Source organism: Alexandromys fortis, unplaced genomic scaffold (genome assembly GCF_014885135.2).
Source record: "Alexandromys fortis isolate MF-2015 unplaced genomic scaffold, M_Fortis_MF-2015_v1.1 scaffold_57, whole genome shotgun sequence".
Taxonomy (NCBI): domain Eukaryota; kingdom Metazoa; phylum Chordata; class Mammalia; order Rodentia; family Cricetidae; genus Alexandromys; species Alexandromys fortis.
This window is the reverse complement of record NW_026067941.1, coordinates 5339694-5361380: the sequence shown is the minus strand read 5'-3', so window position 1 is coordinate 5361380 and position 21687 is coordinate 5339694. Positions and strand designations below refer to the sequence as shown.

At 41.3% G+C, this 21687-nt stretch overlaps 1 protein-coding gene across 1 annotated transcript in view; it reads left to right on the top strand.

Moving 5' to 3' along the window:
• Dgki (diacylglycerol kinase iota) overlaps window positions 1-21687 on the top strand; it is a 301404-nt gene that overhangs the window by 222256 nt on the left and 57461 nt on the right. The window contains exons 24-26 of the mRNA XM_050148045.1: window positions 2681-2721; window positions 3527-3654; window positions 6259-6381. Coding sequence (XP_050004002.1) covers window positions 2681-2721; window positions 3527-3654; window positions 6259-6381 — 292 coding nt within the window. The remainder of the gene's footprint in view (window positions 1-2680; window positions 2722-3526; window positions 3655-6258; window positions 6382-21687) is intronic.

Below are 21687 nucleotides of genomic sequence, written 5' to 3'. Positions count from 1 at the left end.
TTCTTATCCGTCTTGAGTGCCTACCCCAGATTAGTGTGGGCCAGAAACTACAGTCTGTAATCACAAAATGGGCACTCATTCCTGAATTATACCCACGCCTTGGAGTGTTCATATTAGTTTTATAAGGCTGCCACTTCTGTATAGTGCATGCATGTGTGGGAAGCTGGGAGTTTCACTTGCATCTGTTAACTTTTCTGCTGAATGTGACATGTTGCACACATAATGGGGTTAGTTACTGTGTGATTGTTTGATGAGTCCGCTTGCCATCTCGTGCATTTCCACTTCCCTAGATGTTGTGGAATTTCAATTTCCCACCTAATTATCTACGCTGCAATACATCTTCATCTATATACATTCTTGCTACCATTCACTGTAGCTAGCTGGCGTTTCTATTGTCTGCATGAGGATATAGTTATCTTGATGATGCCCTTTTGTTTACTAGTGTGTCCATTTGAGAGGATACTGGTGGGGGAGGGGGTTGAGGGTAAATGGATATGGATTAGTTGTAGAGAGGGGCACTTTGTATCTACCAAATCTAGCACACACCAATCAGGATATAGCTTTCATTCCCAATTCAGCTGACTGAAGACTTCCCTCCAATTCCTGTTAATCCCTAGCAGTGAGAAACACAATCATTTCTTACTCCCAAAGGCACAAGGAATTAGTATGTATCTAAGAAAATCAAGAAAATATTTACACAAGTCATTATGTTCCATATATATGCTTAGATAAAATTGTATTATGGTTTTAACTATGAAACTGATTTTGCTATATGAGATTTGTATTGTAAACCTCCATTGTTTTGAACATTTGTTTTTAATTTTTAAGTTAGCATACAAGATGATATGTTTATGTATTAAAAATCTTGTGACTAATTCTTGGTTGACACCAAGGCTGAAGTCATGGTTGAAAGAACAGAGAAGAAGAATAAATCCTGCTGGGACTAGATTGCATTAGACTTAAGTTTTGGTTTTGGGTTTTTTGTTTGTTTGTTTTTGTTTTTTGGTTTTGGGGTTTTTTTGGATTTTTTTTATTATTAAAAATTTCTGCCTCCTTCCTGCCTTCCTTTTTCCTCCCCCTCCCCCACTGCCCACTCCTCACTCCCCTCGATTTAGACTCTGTCTTCATAATGTCTGGCTGTGGGGCTCTGTACCCTCTCCCATCTGCTGCTGAAGGAAGCCAGAGAGTTATGTTTTTGAAATTTTGTGATTAAGAGTAAATATTTGCATCCTTTTCTTTGTTGTACTCTATACTTTTTTTTATTACATTTGGTCTGTTTTATAAAAACTCTCATATTTGGGCTTTCTTAGAAATACCTAGTTTTTTGCTTTTTTATTAAGAGGAATCAAATAACTTCAAAAACACCGTATGTTTTATTTACTTCAGAAGTTTTCTCTTTCAAATCACAGCTGCAGCCCAACCCCATTTCAAGATTGCTTAAACATTAATCTTTGTTTTGTCATTTGGCTTCCTTAAGGCATGTCTCTAGGGGCAGAGTATGGAAGGGAAATGGATTTTTTTGGGGGCCATATGTGGTCCCTGGCCTGCATCATCAAGATGTTTTCCAAAATGAGAGTCACATTCCTGGGACGTCTATCTAACTGTAATTTCTTTTCTAGGTTTATTTACTTAATAAAATATTAAGCTCTCTCCTCTGTTAAAGTCCTGTGCTTATTCCTAGAGACATAAGAGAATAAGAGAAAGAGAGCCCTTTAAAAATGCTGGGTTTCAGTCCCACAGTCCTCTTTGAAGACGGTCTCTGTGAAGGGTTTAAGCAAAATGACAGTGGATGTGGGGTTTAGGAGCAACAGACTTTCTGTTGTAGGCAGTTGGGATGGAGGAAAGTTTTGTTACGGGGAGCCCACCAGAGATGGCCACTTGGATACTGTTTGTAGCCAACTGAAAGGCTTTATTTCAGCCAGCTGGGACTACACTCGGGTACTCAGGATGTAACTGTGGCACTAAGTGTTCAGAGCACAGGGTTTTTGAAGGCCAAAAACCACATCTTGGCATCTCAATCAGCAGTTACAGGTAGGACTTTGTGTACGAAAGTAGTTTGACAGAAGCAAAGATAAGCAGTTAGTTGAAGAGGGGAGGGCTGTTCTGCTCAAGCAGGCAATTGAATAGTAGCTAAGTTAACTGGGGTATCTTGACATTGGGTCCCTAGAATGGGAGTGGGTAATTTTCCATGGGATTCTCCTTCACGGAGATCAAATTATAGTTAAGCCTGAAATGGCCTCAGCAAGAATTCAAGATGGAGGAACCTCTGCACTGCTTTCCCTGTCACAGTTTCAGAGACTGGACCTTTGAATTATTGTTTAAAGATAAGTGAACCGGGAGGTGGTGGCACACACATTTAATCCCAGCACTTGGGAGGCAGAGGCAGGTGGATCTCTGTGAGTTCGAGGTCATCTTGGTCTCCAGAGCGAGTTCCAGTACAGCTAGGAGGGCTGTTATACAGAGAAACTCTAACAGCGTGGCTGGAAGGGCTTAGGAGCGTCAATTGGAACGGCAGTGACCAAAGCATGGAAGTGATGGTTTTTAATCATTTTAGGGACTGGCCATGGATGTAACATGCTTGTTACAAAGGTTTAGATTGACTGTTCTGCAGGAAGGAAAGATGTAAATCTGATGACAAGTGTAAATGACTCTATATGTCCTGTGCATTTCTTTCCCTTAGCGACTTCTGCTGACCGCTTTTATCGAATAGACAGATCTCAGGTAAGTTCTTTCGAGCTTCGTTAGGAAAGTGAGCTGTCTCTCAGTCAGTGCACTGTACTGGTAGTCAGTCTCAGAGATTTTGCTAATGAAAATATTAAAGCGTTCCCAGATTGTAGGACAGTGTGGATAACAGTGCTTCTTGTCTGCATGTGTTTTGCAACTCATGGGCTCAATGAAATGGCCAATGAAAATAGATAATAACTTGAATTATAATTATTATCACACTCTAAGTTTTCATTTACATGGTACTTGTAATCCAGCCAAGGCAATGCTTACACTTTTTAGGTGCATTTTTGTTTAGCTGGTATATATGTAGACAATATAGATTTGGCTTACTAATACTCTCCCATATTTAATAATGAAGAAAAATTATGTTTACCCAAAGCTAAAAACTCTCCCCACTATTGATATTTTCCTAGAAAAATACTTACACAGTTTTGAACCCATTGAAAACCAGCTGTTTCTTAACCATGGCCACTTAGCTTTGGGGCAGAAGCCCAAGCTGTTGTGTGCTCATACTGGACCAGGTAGCCTGTCGGATGCCGCATCTTATTGCACCTGGCAAGAAGCAGGGGAAAGGTCTTTTCTCCTTCCATTTAACAGGATCCTGGTCAGATATGACTCCTTTACCAGGGCAGTCATCTCTCCCATTGTCCTCCATCTGCTACTTTATTAATTTAGGAAGCGATGGCAGATGCTCAAACTTCCGGTGAAACAGTGGACTTCTTTGGTGTGTTGCATGGTTCATTCCTTATTCTGAGGGTGGTGATGTCAACACCCTGACAGGCTTGGTTTTCTCCCTTAGGAACATTTGCACTTTGTGATGGAGATTTCTCATGATGAGATTTTTATTCTGGACCCAGATATGGTGGTGTCACAGCAGGCAGGGACCCCTCCAGGAATGCCTGACCTGGTGGTTGAACAGGCTTCAGGGTGAGTGTGTTTCTTCTCGCTCAGTGCCAGCATCCACTGGCTGTGGTATGGCTTCTATATCTCTTTTAACTTTGGAATTGATATTCTGATGCTATAAAAACATTTGGAATTCAGATTTATTGATGTTTCCTTAAAGTAAGATGCATCTAGTTTTGTAAGGCCATCTTCTGAATGGCTGTGTAGGAACCCTCATGCCCAGGGAGTCTCTTATCTTGTCTGAACCTTATTTACTATTACACAACCTCTCCCTCTTGGGGGCTAGAAATACTGAAACTCCCATCTGTGCATCTATATGGGTTTTATTTGGTGTGTTATCTAGATGACACATTGGCATAGGTGATTTAGTCCTGTTCCATTTGTCTTGCTTCTAAATTGCTCGACACAAAGAATCTAGATTATTCCTGTCACTCTTGTAATATTCCTCTTCCTTCATAGAGAATTAATTCTCTTAAGCTTTTCCCACATCTGTGAGTGGAAAAAAATACCACCTTGTCTTAGTCAAAAATCCTATTGTTGTGATGAAACACCATGACCAAAAAGCAAGTTGGGGAGGAAAGGGTTTATTTGGTTTACACTTCAGCATTGCTGTTCAACACTGAAGGAAGTCAGGCCAGGAACTCAAACAGGGCAGGATTCTGGCATCAGGAGCTGATGCAGAGGCCATGGAGGGGTGCTGCTTCCTGGCTTGCTCTCCATGGCTTGCTCAGCCTGCTTTCTTTTAGAAACCAGGACACCAGCCTAGGGATGGCACCATCCACCATGGGATGGACACTTCCCTATTGATCACTAATTGAAAAAGTACCGTACAGCTGGATCTCATGGAGGCATTTCCTCCACTGAGGCTCCTGCCTCTCTGATGACTCCAGCTTATTTAAAATTGACATAAAACCAGCCAGCACATCACCTACTCTGAGAACTAGTTGTAGAGTAAATGCATTGACATAGGCAAAAGGACTTTTGTCTCAGGGTAGACATTTCGTTACATAGTCTCATCATTTCATAATGACCCTGCCAATTGGGCTCTGTGATTGTCCTAAGTTTATAGAGAAGAAAATTGAGACTCAGAGTTAAGTCACTTGCCTAATCTTGCATATAAAATAAGTTTAAAACCTGAGATTTGGCCACATTCTTTTTGATGTAGATCCTCTATTTCATTTTAGCTAAAATAGATTTTATTTTTTTATTTTCCATGTGCTAAGATAACTTGTTCCATTTTATAGACATATTTTTCCTCAGTTTTTATTAATGTCAAAGTGATTAATGATTGTTTGCATATCATTTAAATAAGCAGCTACATTTCCCCCAAATTTAATTAACAGTAAAGGAAAATTATACATAAGACTGTACTAAAACACTCTTTGAAGGGCTGAAGAGGTGGCTCAGTAGGTAAGAACATGCACTGCTCTTGCAAAGGACTTGAGTACAGTTCCCAGCATTCACACCTTGTGTTTATGCTATTACATTCTAGCTTCAGGGAATCTGATGCCCTCTTCTGGGCATTGTGTGCACTTACACTCACATGTGTACATGCCCACACAGAAATACACACTATACACATAAATAAAAAATAACATAAATACTTAAAGAACTCTTGAGACTAAGTCAGAACTGAAAAGTTGTAGGAAAGTATAGCAAAAAACATTCCCACATAGCACAGAAGTTTCTGGAAACAATTGACAGCACAGTTATCATCGTTCAGAGTAAAATCTCAATGCCTGGTCTGTGGTGAGTTTACCAAAATGTCATCTTGTAAAATGTCTAAGTTATTTTAAAAATGTTTAGCAATTCAAAAACGCGTACTTGGAGTTGTTATACCAGATAGTATTGTGAACATGTGAGAGCCAATAGTGCAAAAATAAAAGCAGACAAATGTCTCTGTCCTTGTGAAGCTTCGCAGATAGCAGCTCATAGATATATGGGACTGACGGCCAAAATACAGGATGCCCAAGAAGGCACATACAGGCCCTCAAAGCAGACAGAGATTGTGTATCCATAACCACAGAGCAGAAGCTAATGTACTCACCAGAAAGAATCCAGTCTGATGATCCTGCTAAGAAGAGGCAGCTGCTGGTGTCTAGGGTCTGCCCCACATTATAAAGACTTCAACGTTTATTTGATGAGGAATGGAACCATCTGTTAAGGTGGCTTTGGACGGTTTCCTCTTATTCTTTCCATGCCAAGTAGGGACAGCTTTGTCCTGGGTTATAGTTTTGTTACTTAGATCCAAATACAGAGTGGCCTGATGACCCATTAGCCCTCAATCCATCCTTGATTTCTTCTTTCTCAGCAGCAGTGTCTTCTGGAAATAAACCAGAAACAAAGATGCTAAGAACAAGGTTGGGCTTTCTCATTTTCTAAGTTAATTTCTGTGCCTGGCTCCATTAATTCTTTACTCATGTCACATGTGTAGTACAATGACTTAATCTTCAAAATGAAATACCTCATCAATATGAAAAAGGACAAAATTATACTGATAGCTCGGAACTGTTGAGAAATGATGAGTATGAAGGATGTATCTAGTAAAAATGGATTTATAACACAATCGTTATGAGAAAAAAGTAGAGTAAGATATGCAATTACTTTCTGATACCATTTTTAACCCAGGCTGTCTGACTGGTGGAACCCTTCCCTGAGGAAACGCATGCTGAGTGACAGCGGGCTGGGGATGATCACACCCCACTATGAGGACTCAGATATGAAAGATCTCAGTCACTCCAGAGTACTACAGTGAGTCTCTTGCTATTTTATAATTATTGTTTTGAGATATAATGTAATTACATCATTTTCTCTTCACTCTCCCCCCTCCAAATCCTCCCATATACCTCCTTGTTCTTTTTCAAGTTCATGGCCTCTTTTTTCATAATTGTTGCTGTTGTTATTGGTGTGTGTGTGTGTGTGTGTGTGTGTGTGTGTGTGTAACCAGCTCAATTGAATAATGTTACTTGCATAAGAGCCACAGACTATCTAACTCAAACCTCCATGCTAGACTTGAGAAGCCTTCTCAATGTTGTTTGTTTGCCAGGGTTACTCTAAAACATGATAGACTATTGTTACTGCCCTTGGTTCTTTCTCAGAGGTGGAAACTAAGGTAAGTCCCCATTGCTAAAACACCATGCACTTCAGACAGAGGGCCCAGAGGCCACCAAACTGGATCTTGCTGTTTTCATTTATTTCACCGTGATTGCTGGATGAGGGAGGGGCTGAAACATGAGCTGTCTTCAGTAGTGATCAAGCTGTCTCATGTGTCTGTCACTCTTGGTGTGTCACTTTGCTTGGGGTTATCTGCAGGACAGGTCATGATGGATCTCCATCTTCTGTTGTCTTCCTAGGGAGCTACCTGGAGACTATGCCACTGTAAACATTTTAAGCTTCACTAGTGCGTTTATTACTGGAGACAAGAGTATGTCAGATCCCTTGCATACTCCACCCTAAAGTCACACATGAGAGTTTTGAAAAGTTAGGAAAGGACTCGCAGGCTTTTGCTATCTCAATTTCTGAATGTACACACATGTGCTTTGTGAAGTATTGTCCAGTAGGTTTCGCTTCTAGGACGGTGTGATAGTTTTGTCACCTTGACTTAATTTAGAATCTCAGTGTGGGATTGTCTAGACCAAGTTCATCTGTAAGTCTGCCTTTGAGAAATTTTCTTAATTATGTTAAGTGATGTGGGAAGAGCCTGTCTAACAGTGGGTGCCATTTCTTGACTAAGGGTCTTGGACATTGTTAAAGAGGAGCAAGTTAGCTGAACAGTCAGCATGCATGCATTCATCAACCTCGCTCTGTCATTGGGTGAGGCTGGGATGTGACAGCTGTTTCCGTGCCCTGCCTCCTTGACTTCCCCACAATGATGGACTTTCACCTGGAATTGGGAGCTACAGTTGATGATTTCTTCTCTAAGATGACAGAAAGGAAGCTGGGACAAGGCGGGTATTATTTTTGTGTGGATGTGGCATGTGTGGGTGAACAGACACAGCTCCTATGAATATGTCTGTATTGTAGGCGTCCTTTCTCTTTAGGTCCAATGACGGTTGGAAAGTAGCATGCATTTGGAGTTTTGGAGAGCGGCTGGTACTTCGTGCTAAGCGAATCCTCTTGTCTGCTCATAGTTTGCTGCCGGAACACATTCTAGGGTGTAGTCCGAGGTGATAGTCTGAGGTCATTCATTTGCACCCAGTTTTAACTTCAGGACAATCACTCCACCTCAGAGGTTGTGGAAGTACACAGTCGTTTACGAAACTGGGCTTTTTCCTTTTTTCAGTCCAGTCCAAGGTCCTAACCAAATAGTGAAATTGGCTTTCTAACATTCAATCTTACCTTTGCACAGAATAACAGGATTACTAAACTTCTTAGAAGTCTGCAGTTAAATGAAGAGCAAGGCACCGCATTGTTTCTAAAGAAAGACCGGAAGCAATTTCCCCCGGACAAAGGGAGAAAAATGAGAAATCTCAAGCTAATTATTTCATTGGCAAAGGTTCTACTTAGACACCCTGAGGGCAAAAGGAGACTTCATTTTAATTACTTCTCTGTATTACCTCTTATTTTCTTATGTGAAGAGGAGAAAGGGAAAAAAAAAGAATTGCTATGGATTTTCTCTTTTTAATTAAACTGTGTTGTTGGTTTCGGGTGGCATTTTGATTGCTTACAATTCAGAGTGTTTTTCCATTTCCTTTTTGTACAGTATTAGGGCTTGGGACCAGGGATGACTCAGCCATACATGAATGGCTAAATAAGTGGCCATCTATCTGTGGGCAGACTTATTGGAAAATTAGAGTTTTAATTATCTGCAGAAATAAACATTAAGCCTTGACAGAGCATCCGAGTGTTTCCATATGTATATGTGATTTCCAGAGAGTGGGCTGTTATATCAATCTAGTCCTCTATGGTTGGAGTTTTCTCTAGAGAGCATTCTGATGTACGCTTCATAATATTTTAAGTGATTGTCTCCAAATTAATGGTCATTGTTCTCAAGAACTGCAAATGCACGGAGCACATCCCATAACAGCCAGCGTCTTAAACCTGTACCGGAACAAGCTCTCAGTTTCTGTTTGAACCGTGTAGTTATCTCTGTCTCTGTGAACCACAGCAGATCCCGAAGGGCTTTATGGAAAGTGGTACAGTGTTTGCACATAATCCACTTTCCAGTTCAGTGCACTGCCTGACGTAAGGCTAACACTACAGAAGGAGTTGAGGTACTGTATTGTTTAGGGAAGAATAACGGGAGCCATACATGTTCTCTACAAACAATATATTTTGAAATACTCTTCATCTTTGCTTGGTTGAATTTATGGATCCCCTGGACACAGAACACTCACCGTAGGGTCTTTTTTATTAATTGATGTAGGAGGGCCCAGCACGTGGTAGGTAGTGCCATTCCTGGGCAGGTGATCTTGGACTGAAAGTTAGCTGAGCGTCTAAACCAGAGAGCAAGTCAGGAAGACAGTCAGAGAGCAACATCCTTCCGGATTTGTGCTTCAAGCCTCTGCTTAGCTTCCTGTCTTGACATCCCTTGATGATAAACTGTGACCTGGAAATATAAGTCTAATAAGCCTTTCCTCTCCAAGTTGCAGCATCTTGATAAGTGTGTTTTTCTGTGCTGTACTCTCTCTTCCNTTAATATTGCAAAGTTTCTTTGCAGTGGAAATATTTATGAATAAATACATGGAAAGAACATGAGAAATTATTGCAATGAGACTGGCATCTGTTATTCTAGCCCTAAGCCACAGACAATGTGGAGCCAAAATGGGTTTAATTTCAACATCTTGATGATACTAAACAACTGACTCCTGCAGAACAAATCAAAAGCCTTAAAGTCTTGGAACTGAAAATACTACTTATCAGAATTTTGACATCATAAATAGCATTCACCAAATGATTTATGACTCTAAATCATTTATTAATAAAAGGTATTTGTATACAAATATGCAAAGTATTTCATTTGATTGCAGAACCTCAATAAACAATAAAGACATAGGAAGAGAAACAATAAAGATAAAGACATAAATCAATAGCAAAAAGAATAAAACAAGATAAATGACTAACAATTACATTGATTCTCTGAGAACACAAATAAGAGAGGCCATATTCTGGAAAAAAATAATCTTCCCTCCAAGGGCTGGAAGAGAAAAGACTGGTACACAGTTTGCCCCAGCTCAGTCTTCCTCCTCAGCAGTCAGGTCACTGCAAAGCTCTTCCCACCCGAGCCCCCTTGGATCTTCTCAGTGTTTCCTCGCTGTTTGAACACACTTAGCTTCCTGGCTGCATCATTCTCCTTCCTTCTTCAAGAATGGCGAGAAGGAACTGTGAACACGAGGAACTCTCCTTTTGTCTCTGCTATGTCTTGTTGAGGTCATGCTGTTTCCACTTGGAATCATGAGGGTTCCTAGATAGGTATGTACGTGCCTACCCACATGCATTTACACACACATGCCTCCTCCAGGAGGGTCTGTGATTCCGAAGGATACACAACATGTATGTAACATATGTATGCTGTCTTCAAACCTGGCACAAAGTAAAGGGCAACCTTGAAGAACTGATTTTGATTTAAATTGGCAAGAGATGACTGACACGTTTTCCTGTCAGGATCCTAATGACTTTGCCTGAAGGTTTAACAGAATAGTTTCTATGTCTAAGAAAGTTTCCATAAAATGGCATGTGGGTAGAGTCATAGCCCAGTGGATAGACTGCATGTGTAGCACGTACAGAGTGCTGGGTTTGATAGCAGCACCTCATCAAAATGTGTCTTTGCACCCAGGGGCTGTGGTAGGAGAATCAGAAGAACGAGATCATCCTTAGCTACTTAGCGAGTTAGACAAACTGCATGAGACCTTGTTTTAAAATAGAGAAACATCCCTGTCCTCATCATCCATTGCTCAACGATCACCCTTAGTGAGACTGTATTTTGTTCAGATGGAAAACCAAAAAGATCCAGTTCACTTAAATTTAATCAAGCAGTCTATTTGAAGTGTTCATCACTGTGTCTGTGAGATAAGAAAGGAGATAGAAACTCTGGCGAGCTCTGAGCACTCTGAGAGCTGGGAAGACTGACATTTGAGTCAATTGAAAGTCAGCAGGCACAGGACCCAGAGACGGATCTAGTTTCCAAGTAATAATAACCATGCGGGTTTCAAGTGTTCGGCTTATGAGACTCCCCTAAATTGATGGAATGACGCACACCTATTTATTTATTTATCATAATTTTATTGTATTATGATAATATATTATTACCTCCAGATCCTAAGCCTGAAAGGTCCAAGATGGAGGAATATCACACAAGTAAGAAGGGTCTATTTTGGCCCTGGTCTAAGATACTGGGTGAGATTGTAGTGAGCTGCCCCAGAGCAGGCCAAAACCTGGCACTCATAAGAAGTGAAATTGAGTCATTAGGAAAACATGGAGATGCCTATATCTAAGCTTTTATCTGTTACCTCATCAGCTGATCAAGGCTGATGGATCTCTGCCATGGGCGGAATATTTCATCCTCAGGCAGGAGTCACAGTTAGCAAGCTTGAGCTACAGTGTGTGAAGTCTGATTGATGATTTTATTTTACTTCCAGGGAACAAATTGGACAGCTGAACCAATCACTATTGGGCACCTTCAGTAGCCATGATAGGTGCTGGAGATATAAGCTTAAGTAAGAAAAGCTTATATTTAATGGGGAAATCTTATAGAAACTATTGGTTATAATTCCTACTGATACATATCGTAGTGGATATGTTCAGAGAGAAAACTAGAAACGAGTATTTGTTCTTTCCTTTATATTCCACTTTTTATTTTTTTCTTGTATGGAAAGTATGAATATTTAGTGAAAATGGCTTTAAGAGCAGTACACTTTGAAAGGATTCTCAGGTCTACCTTACTGTACTATTACACATGGGCTGGTAAATGCCAACCTTTTCTTTATATGACAGAAATGTCCCTCAGAGAACACTGCTATAATTAACATCACTTTGCCTGGCTATGTTTAAAAAAATATGTAACTGAGAAACCATTTAGGGTTAACCAAAACACACCATCATACTGTAAACCCAAAAACCCGTCTTTTCTACCTAGCTTACAATTCAGTCATGATATCAAGATAGCATTCCTTACGTCTTCCCTCATTTCTGAGAATTCACATGTTCTTGGCTGGAAGAGAAATAACTTCATGCCCTCTGGCTCTCAGCTATTTTCCTCCCCCAGTCTCCTCCCAGGGAACATTAGGTTATGACCCAACCCTACTGAAAATGGGGGTTGCACTTACTGCCAAGGTTCCAGGTTGCTGGGAGGGAGATGAATGATCGGGTGAGGATTTGGACTGTGGAGAAACTCTTTGCGCATCACAGTCAGATAAGAAGAAAATTAATCTTCTTAGTGGGGTGTGGGGTTTAGCTGGGCTGCAAGATGGAATCGGGGCTGTCAGAAAAGAGATCGTCCCTGGCGTGTGTTTGGCTGAGATAGTTGAGTGCCCTCCCTGCTCACCTTTGATTGGTCTAAGTCTTACCTGGGCTAGTTACCCCAGCTGGAAGAAACGCAGGAAAAGCACCTTCGTTTGCTCTCTTTAATCTCCTTGCTGTCCTTGAGTGCTTGCCCGTGAGAGCCAAACACGCAAGAATCTCCTATCCTTCTATGTGATATGTGTAAAACATTCCTAATAAGATATTTTCATTTTCTTTTTATGACCACTTCTTAAAAAATTATTCATGCAGAAGACCTATTCCATTTGAGGAAATTAAGACATGCTTCCAGGTTCACCTAGGAGAATAGCCACCAGAGATTCCCTGTAAGCAGTTCTTGCTTTGACTGGCATTGCAAGGGAAGGGGGGTGGGCTAGGAGAATATGTTCCGACATTAAGATATATATTTTATGGAAAATTCTGCCAGGAAATTCTGGCTTTCCAGTTTTAAGCGTTCCAAATTTTGCCAACAATTACTGGGAATATTGTAACTGTTAAGTGGTTCAGTTTTTTTTTTTTTTTTTCATTTGTAAAAGTTGGCAGCCTTGCCTGTCCTCACCTGGGCAACAGTAGTTGGAATGCATAAAAAGCAGCTAGAGGCTTCTTTAAATCATATGCGTTCCCCAATTGGTCAAATTGTACGTTGCTAATTCTGTCCCTACAACATGGTGAGCTGTATCTGGAATAGCAGCACGTAGTAAAGCTTGAAGGTTGAGTGAATCAGTGTTGGCTGTTAGAGAAAAGGCATGCTGGGCCTGGTGGTGCAGACCTGCCTTCCCAGCTACTCAGGAGGATGAAGCAAGATTGCAAACTCAAGGCCTGGCTGGGCTTCAGAGCAATGGTGCCCCATCAGACTAAAATAGACAGGTATTTAATGTATTGCTGTGGCGGATCTAATCCTGATCCCATTGCAGCAAAGTAATAGGGAGAATTCTGAGTGCATTGTCTGACTATGCTATCCATTTTTATGTTGCAAACTTCAATGCAAATGTATTTGACCTAGGGAGAGTATGTGGCAAAATAATAAGGATGTGCTCATGTTCCTTAGAGGAGATGGTGGTATTTCACGGGTTAAAAAGCAGAAAGTTCTGATGATAGGTACAAGGAGTTATAGGCGATTCTGATGAGCTCAATAGAAAGGCAGAGTAGCTAGAAAGAGGGTTGTCCAGCAGCCTACACCATGAGATGCTTTCTATACCACATCTGTATTTGAGGTTTTCTTAATTCTCTAGTCCTTGAAGACATTTAGAGATATTTTAAATGGAGAAAGAGATGATTTGGCACATAGGATCCTAACGATCTAAAGATTCTGCATGTACAGACTCCCAGACATTTATAAGTGGATCTAACCAAAAGAGACAAGAGAATGTCTGAGCAAGACAAAAGTGTGGGACCCTTACATGCAGAAGGCTCATGGCTTCTTCTCAGCTTACCAAGTAGGCTGGGGACAGTGGACAGGCACTCCAGGGGCTGGTAAGGATAACCTTCAAAAACCAAAGCAGAGGGGCTGGAGAGGTAGCTTTTGGTTAAGAGCTCAGACTGCTAGAAGACTAATTTCCATGCCCAGTGCCCACACAGTGGCTCAGAGCCTTCTGTAACTCCAGTCTTAGGGGATTCAAAAACCATCCAGCCTCTGTGGGCACTACATGTTTGTATCATACAGACATATATTCAAGAAAATACTCATGGGGGGCTGGAGAGATGGCTCAGTGGTTAAGAGCATTGCCTGCTCTTCCAAAGGTCCTGAGTTCAATTCCCAGCAACCACATGGTGGCTCACAACCATCTGGAATGAGGTCTGGTGCCCTCTTCTGGCCTGCAGACATACTTACAGACAGAATATTGTATGCATAATAAATAAATATTAAAAAAAGATTTAAAAAAAAATAAAATACTCATGCACATAAAATAAAAATAAGTAAAAACATTTTGATTATGTAAATAAAGAATAAAATCAGAACAGAGATAATGTCTTCCATAACAGTTTGCTTCCAGGCATTACGAGAAGCAAAATGTTAGAGATTTTTTTTGTGACGAAGCTGCTTCAGTATCATTTAAAACTAGATGGTGATAACTTCTGCCTGCATGCAGAATCTGGAATGCTGTTTGGCCAATATATAGAGAGAGAGTGAGACACACACACAGACACAGAGACAGAGAGAGAGAGACAGAGAGAGCAACAGAGAGAGATTGCAAGAATGTGCTAAAAGTGGAGGCTCTGTGCACAGCCTGTCTTATCTCCCCTGAAAGCAGCCCTGTGCCAGTAGCAGGTGCTCCGTGTCATGGGTTTTTGTAAGTCACCTCTCTTTAATTCAGTTTCCAGATCATCCCTGAGGGCCTTATTGTGACAGGATGGTATTGGCTCTCATCAGTTTGATAAATGGAGTAGGAATACAGTCTAGGGAGGATAATGTCCAAACTAAAACAAGTGACCATCCATACAAGGGATGCTAGTTCTACCAACTGATAGTACTCTTTTCCCAAAGGCTAAGTTCTTTATTTGGGGTTATTAATAACCCTTTAGAGAATTCTGGGGCGGCACCCATACTATGAGAAAAGCAAGCACAGTTCACTGGGGTCCAAAACAGTTATTTCTCGTTCTCTGAAAGGGAACAAAACCCAGCACTGAGTCATCTGTCAGTTCATTCTTCCAAGAGCTACACCCTTGGGAGCCCCAATACCTTGGGATTTCTACCACATCACTGGACATAGCAACAGGATGCTCAGGCAACAGAAGGGAATGTAGGAATGTCCACTCAGAATCGGGGCTATTTCCGACCATCCTAAAGGGGCCATAACTGCGTTAAATGTGACTTCTTTGTCTCTGCCTGTGCCATGAAGTATTTCTGCTACAAATCAGAGCTGGGAGGAAGCCTTCAAGCTGCTTCTTTCATCCTTCTTTCCTCTCAGTGTTAGTGAGAAGCCAGCTCACTGCTGGCCTAGTTCTACCCTTTGTCTCCACAGAGAAGGGACGATCCCTCCGGGCATGTAGACGAAGCAATGCTAGGGGAGCAAAGAGGCCTTTAGGCACTGGGGTGTAGTTGAGTCCCACCCATCCTTCTGTTTGCCTGTGTTCTCAGAGTCCAGAGTTTCCTATGCTAAGGCCTGTTTCAAAGTTCTGGCGACCTTCCCTCCTCCCTCGTACTTGACCCCACAGTAACCAGCTAGTCCAGCTGCCACTTTCTCAGGCTTCCTCAGACTTTACCCTAACTCTGGTTTTCTCTGTTAATTTGCCTTTGGGAGTCATGGCAGCAAATGGATATAGAGAATGGGTAGCCAGTCATTTTCAAAACAGTTCTAAAATAACTGTCCGTGCATCCCAGCGATGCATGTTTGGGGTGGGGATACATTCGGGTGTGTGGTCCAGGGCACACACGTTCAGGTGTGTGAGTCACTCCTGGAAATAGGAAGAAGGGGCTTAGAGAGTGGGACTCCTGGTGAGAATGCTTGTGACACTTGAGCCCACAATTTTGAAGAGAGTGGGAGAAAGCTATCTGTATAAGAGAGAGAGAGAGACCCCAATTTAAAACTAGGGACTGTGCTTCTCTCTTTCTGAGTTTCTGATTCCTCATGCAATGCCACACAGTACACACTCCACACTTCACACCACGTAGTACATACTGTGCCCTCAAGGCCACCACAGTGTTCCAGCTGGTACCCAGCCTTGCCTTCCTTTCCCTCTCTCGGTGGGCGGTCAGTCTCATTCCCGCCTCGGGTTCCTAGAAAGTGCGGGGCAAGTATTCTGAGCATCTCTCATAGGAGAAAGGAGCTAAGTTCTTCACAATGCTGGGCAAACAACCCGTTTCTTCTCAGAGAATCTGTGGGCACTTTGCTGGCCTGCCGTCGTTATTACTGAGGTTCTTGGGTCTTTAACTCTATCTTTTGTGGATGGTTGTGGTATATGATGGAGAGACCTCGGCGTTCTTGAACATAGAAGGATTGGGGAGAAGTAGTGGCTTCTCAGATCAGGATTCCCACTCCAGTGGACATTGTCTCCTAAGGAGAGGTTGGGACAGGAAGCTTTAGTTCCCTAGGAGAACTCTTTAGGAAGAGAACCAAAACTTAATGGTCATGCCTATTATTTTTTTCTCTGTTTTTTACAACTGGGTTCCGAGTCTTTACTGGATGAGGCTTTCTCAATTGCTGGACACCCCAGCATAGATATGAAGCATCCTCCTCATGACTGTGTGACATGACTGGCCTTTCTTAGAAGCTTCAAGTGCTAATCCTGATGGCCTCAGTTGGCCTTCACAGACCAGAGCTTCATGGTTTTATGATGTGTGGTTTTAAAAACTTCTCAAGGACCAGTGAGGTAGTTCACTGGGTAAAAGCACATGCTGCCAAGCCCGAGGACTTGAATTTTATCCCTGGAACCCACACGGTGAAAGGAGGAAACCAACTCACCCAAGCTGTCTTCTGCTTCTATGTGTATGCAGCAACCTCCCATCAACCCAAATAAATGTAATATAATTAAAAAATAAGCTACATATCCCCAAAATGGAAATGGATTTTTATCTCAACCTGAACTTAGTTAGGGCTTCCCAAGCGCTTCTGAAGGCTGCCACCCCGGTTCCTGTGGGCGTGTCTCCTTTGGTTGGATCTTTTCTGTTTCATTTGCCCCCTTTTAAAAAGTGCTCTGACAAATGTTTTTCTTTTGCGAAGATTGATTCTTGCACTAAGTCCTCACAGATTTAAATTGCTCGCATGTTGTCTGGTGGTCAGGTTTCCATATTGAATAAGCAGGTAAACCTAACTCTGCCTCTTTCTTTTATCTATTGCTTCCTGTGCTGAAGGCCCACTTTTCTCCATTCCTCCTCATCCCTTCACTTTGAAGAAACTCCTTTCTCATTTTGTTTACATTGCTGGAAAAGAACGGTAGGTGGCAGTAACATTTCAACTCAAAGGGCATAGGGCCTGCTACAAACAGGAATGGTATTCGGCAGGAAAAAGCAGATTGTACAAGCTAATGGTGAAATTGCTATTTCTTTTTAAAAAGCCTAATATATGTCAACACAAGACTCTATTTTAAAAATAAACACTGTATTTCAAACACAGCTCCCACAGGGGCCATCCTTGGGCGTATTTGCACAGACAGTCTTAAAGATGGAGTTGTAATGAGAAGGGAAACAAGGAGTGGATGTTCACTTCAGATGAAGGGCTCATCACGGTTTGTGACGCGCAGCTTGGGACTTTTGCCTCCATGACAATGCCCATCTCTGTGCTCCCCACCCCACCGCCCTCTTCTCTGCCCTGCCCCTGAGTTGGGAGTGAATGTTACCTTTGAGGCCTCTGGCTGTCCCTGAAGGGGTTTGTGACCACTTGAATAGAGTGTGCTTGTCTCTCTCCTCTCAATGCCGCTTTGTGTGGTGCTTAGCTTTCATCCTTGCTCTCCTTCTTGACTGCTCTTTTATGGTCAATGCCTTGTCCTTTGTCTCAGAGAAATGAGATAATTAGACGGAACAAAAGCCAAGAAGACACAAAGATGGGTTTATGTAGTTGACGGAGATTCTCAATGCAAAAAAAAAAAATTTTTTTTTGGTCCCATTTTCCTTAATTGTAGATGCTCTGGGACCAGAGTGAAGGTGGCAAAGTTTGCCCTTGGATTCACTGCCTGACTGTTTCTCATCAAGTCCTCGCTGTGATCTCAAGAAGTGCTGTGCTCTAGGGATTGATGGAAGAAGCTCAAACAAGGAAAGCTGTTTGCCTTGAGATAAGAATATATAGTCCACTTTCAAAGCACACCAAACCACACCTAGGTTTCCTGGCTTTAAATGGAGATTCTTGCCCAGCCTCTGAACACTGTTGGGTGTCTGTACAGCACCCTACACAGGCAACAGAAAAACAAAGATGGCATTTCCCTAGTAGTAAAACGGAGCTTGAAAATGTACCTGGAAGGAGTGTCCCATGGGGAATTGGTTTCCATTTGAGACTTCTTAGGTGTCTCACTGGGAGCCAGAATACTCTCTTAAGCATGACACCAAGTGACCATGCCCAGATATGCCTGAAAATTTACAATGGGAACAGAGTGTTCCTATGTGGTGGGCTTTACTACAAAAAGTTACATTCTACCAAAGTATGAGGAGTATAGATTAAGAGAGGCCATGAAGTTCTGAGGGGCTGTAGTCAGAAAAAAGAAGAAGAAAAAGAATGGGTTGGGCAAGAAAATGCAAAGTTGATAAGACAGACAAGAAGCTTCTCCATGTATGTATGTATGTATGTATTGGTTTATTGAGATAAGGTTTCTCTGTGTAGCAGTCCTGGCTGTCCTGGAACTCACAGAGATCTGTTTGCCCTCTGTCTCCTGAGTGATGGGAATAAAGACGTCCACTGAATAGGATGTGTAATCACCCCAGTCTTATAGAAATGACTTTGTTAGCTATAGTCCTCACCTGGAAGGTGAAGAGCAAAGGCATCACAAGGAAGGAACATTAGTAAAATCCATGCACACAATAGCTCTCTGTACATGGGCATGCGTGCTGTTTTATCCTCTGCTTTATTCCCCAATGGGGCTCTTACCACTAAGACTGGTTTATTTACTCACAGTGTGCTGAGCAGTGTGTAGAGTCAGTACAGGCGCCAGCTCACCTAGAGCGGCTACTGTATTTCTGTTATAATTTTGCCCTACTGGACAAGCCTGTGCCTATAAATATCCCAGAGTTCTTCTACCCCATCTACTGTCAGTTGTCTTAGAAGAATATCTCAGTATTGTCAGAATATAATTTCCACTCTGTGTCTCAACTAGGCTTTCATACCTATCTTGCATGTTTTTTTTAAAGCTCCTCTCAGTGTGGTGGCCCCATCATTCTGATGGTCTCCCAGCATTGTGACGGTTAAGTATGTATCTTGGGAATTCTGGGAAGGAAGGATAAGCATTATTTTGTAGATAATTCTTTTTAGAAAGTTAAAGAATGTGTAGGTAGGATCTTAGCATTCACCTATTCTGTCCTCTTTGACATCCAGTTTCTAAGGAAGGAAATGATGCAGATAGCCTGAGGAAGGACCAAGAAGAAAAACTATGGATGTTATTAAATGAAAGCCGTGAGATGAGAAGAAAGTGGAACACTGTGTTGAGGCTTAAAAAAAAGAATTAAGATAGTGTCGTTAAAATACAGAATTTGATAAATCTTACAGATTTAGAGCAACTCGTGGGAGCTGCCACAAATGCACATCTCCAAAGCCTGTTGCAAAGCATTATGCAAGGTTAAAAGACTAGAATAGCCATGACATCTATGACTTCAGCTCTGAGGTCACTGATGGGCAGTGATGAAATGGCACAGGAGGTACCACACTTTTTAAGAACATGTCCCTTCATGTTTAATGCACTTTTGCTGTTATATCGTGTCTCTTTGCTCGTAGGAAATTGGACATGAAGTTTTTAGTGTCCTTAGGCCTATGGCTGACCTACATGAAAGGCAGGAGGTTGTGAATGGAAATTGTGGATAGATGGCAGTTTGAGAATGGTCTCTGATCGTGTGCCTTATGACTGTCAGACTCTAGATATAGCACTGTCCAATATAGGATCCCGTGGTCAGTAGGTGCCTTAGATCTCATTCTCTCAGATTCTTATAGTGTAAAACAATTGTCTAGAGTTTAGTATAATGATACATCACAAAAGCATATAGTTTAGTGGTTCTCAATCTGTGGCTCACAACCCCCTTGGGAGTATAATAACCCCTTCACAGGGGTCACATATCAAATATCTTGCATATCAGATATTTACATTATGATACATAACAATTCATACCAAAATTGCAGTTATAAAGTAGCAAAGAAATACTTTTATGGTTGGAAGTCACCACAACATGAGGAACTGTATTAAAGGATCTCAGCATTAGGAAGATTGAGAAGCACTGATATAGTTAGATAATTTCATATATTCACACTCTCCTGGTGAGAACCTTGATTTCAGAGAATAAATGCAGTCCATGAGAAGTCTAGAGATGTCTGGTGGCACATGCCTTTAATTCTAGCACTTGGGAGGCAGAGGCAGGGGATCTCTGTGACTTCAAAGCCAGCTTAGTCTACAGTTAGTTCTAAGACAGCCAGGGCTACATAGAGAAACCCTGTTTCAGAAACAAAAACAAAAAACAAAAAAAAGAAAACAAAAACAAAAGTCTAGAAATATTACCTATAGCTTTAACACAGATTTGCCTTTGGGTTTTTTTTGTTTGTTTGTTTGTTTTTTTTTTTTTTAACGATTGCTTGGAGAATTCAAACATCTTTTGTTTTAGGATCCCTAGTTTTTGTTAGTTTAAATATAAAGTAAAATAAAAAAAATATACTAGTTAATGTCATGATCCTATACATAAAACAGTGCTGTTTCTCTGGATCTTCTCTGACATGGCTAGAGGCACTGACCAGTGATCTTATGGTTCTTGTAATTATTGTGGGTCTTCTTCTGCAGTGTCCCCGAGTCTTTATTATAGGAGTTGCATTGTTGAGATTTCAGTATAAGAGTTGCATTATAGATGTACTCAGTGGGGCTGTTTACAGCATGGTTACTTATTCTTTGTAGTTGACCAATTGTGGATCATGTTCTTTACTCAGGATCCCTCCAAACAGCCTGGTAACCTCCCTAAATGTGGGTTTTGGCCTTGTGAACTGATATTCCAATCAAGAGCCTGCAAGGGTTCTCTCCCTTCATTCTTGCCATCATTATTATTATTTGAATGTTTTGATGATGATGGCCACTCTAACAGGAGTAAGATCTTATGGTTGTAGATGGAAGTTTCTGTCCCACCTGGTCTTACAGTCATTCAGTCTCAAAGAAATACACAGAGGCTTATATTAATTATAAACTGTCCTATTAGCTAAGGCTTATTACTAATTATCTCTTACAACTTAAATTAACCCATAATTCTTGTCTATGTTTAGCCACATGGCTTGATACCTTTTCTCAGTGCAGCTTTTTTATCTTACTTCCTCTGCATTTGGGTGGCGACTGCAGACTGAGCCTTTCCTCTTCCCAGAATTCTCTTAGTCTGGTTGCCCTGCCTATACTTCCTGCCAGGCTACTGGCCAATCAGCATTTTATTAAACCAATATGAGTCACAAATCTTTACAGTGTACAAGAGCATTTCCCACAGCACATGGTTTTGGCTTTGGGCTTCCATTTTCTGGATGGCATGGTTCTGAGCAGTTTGTTTGTTTCTGTCATTTGTGTCTTTTGGGAAATGTAGGTTGTGATCTTTTGCTTGATTGATTCTTTTTTGCTATCATTTTTCATTCTATATTACATATTTTATCCCTGTCCATTGCTTTCTTTGCTGTGCAGGAATCTTTCAGTGTGATAGAATTGCATTTCTCTTTGCTTCTGTTTCTATCGCTTTCAAGGTCTATCTAGACAATGTTGTTCATGCCATTGTCGTGACACTTTTATTAATTCTTTTTCTAGTAATTGTGTGATGTGGGGACCTTATACAAGTCTTTAATCTATTAGTGTTGGTTTTATTTTTAATTAAACACATACTAGTTGTGCATTTATGGAAAATTGAGTTGACTCTTGTATATAAGGAAATAATCTAATTTCATTCTTTTGCACGCAGATTTCTGGTCTCCCAGAGTCACTTGCTGAAGGCTCATTTTCTTATTGATTGTTCTT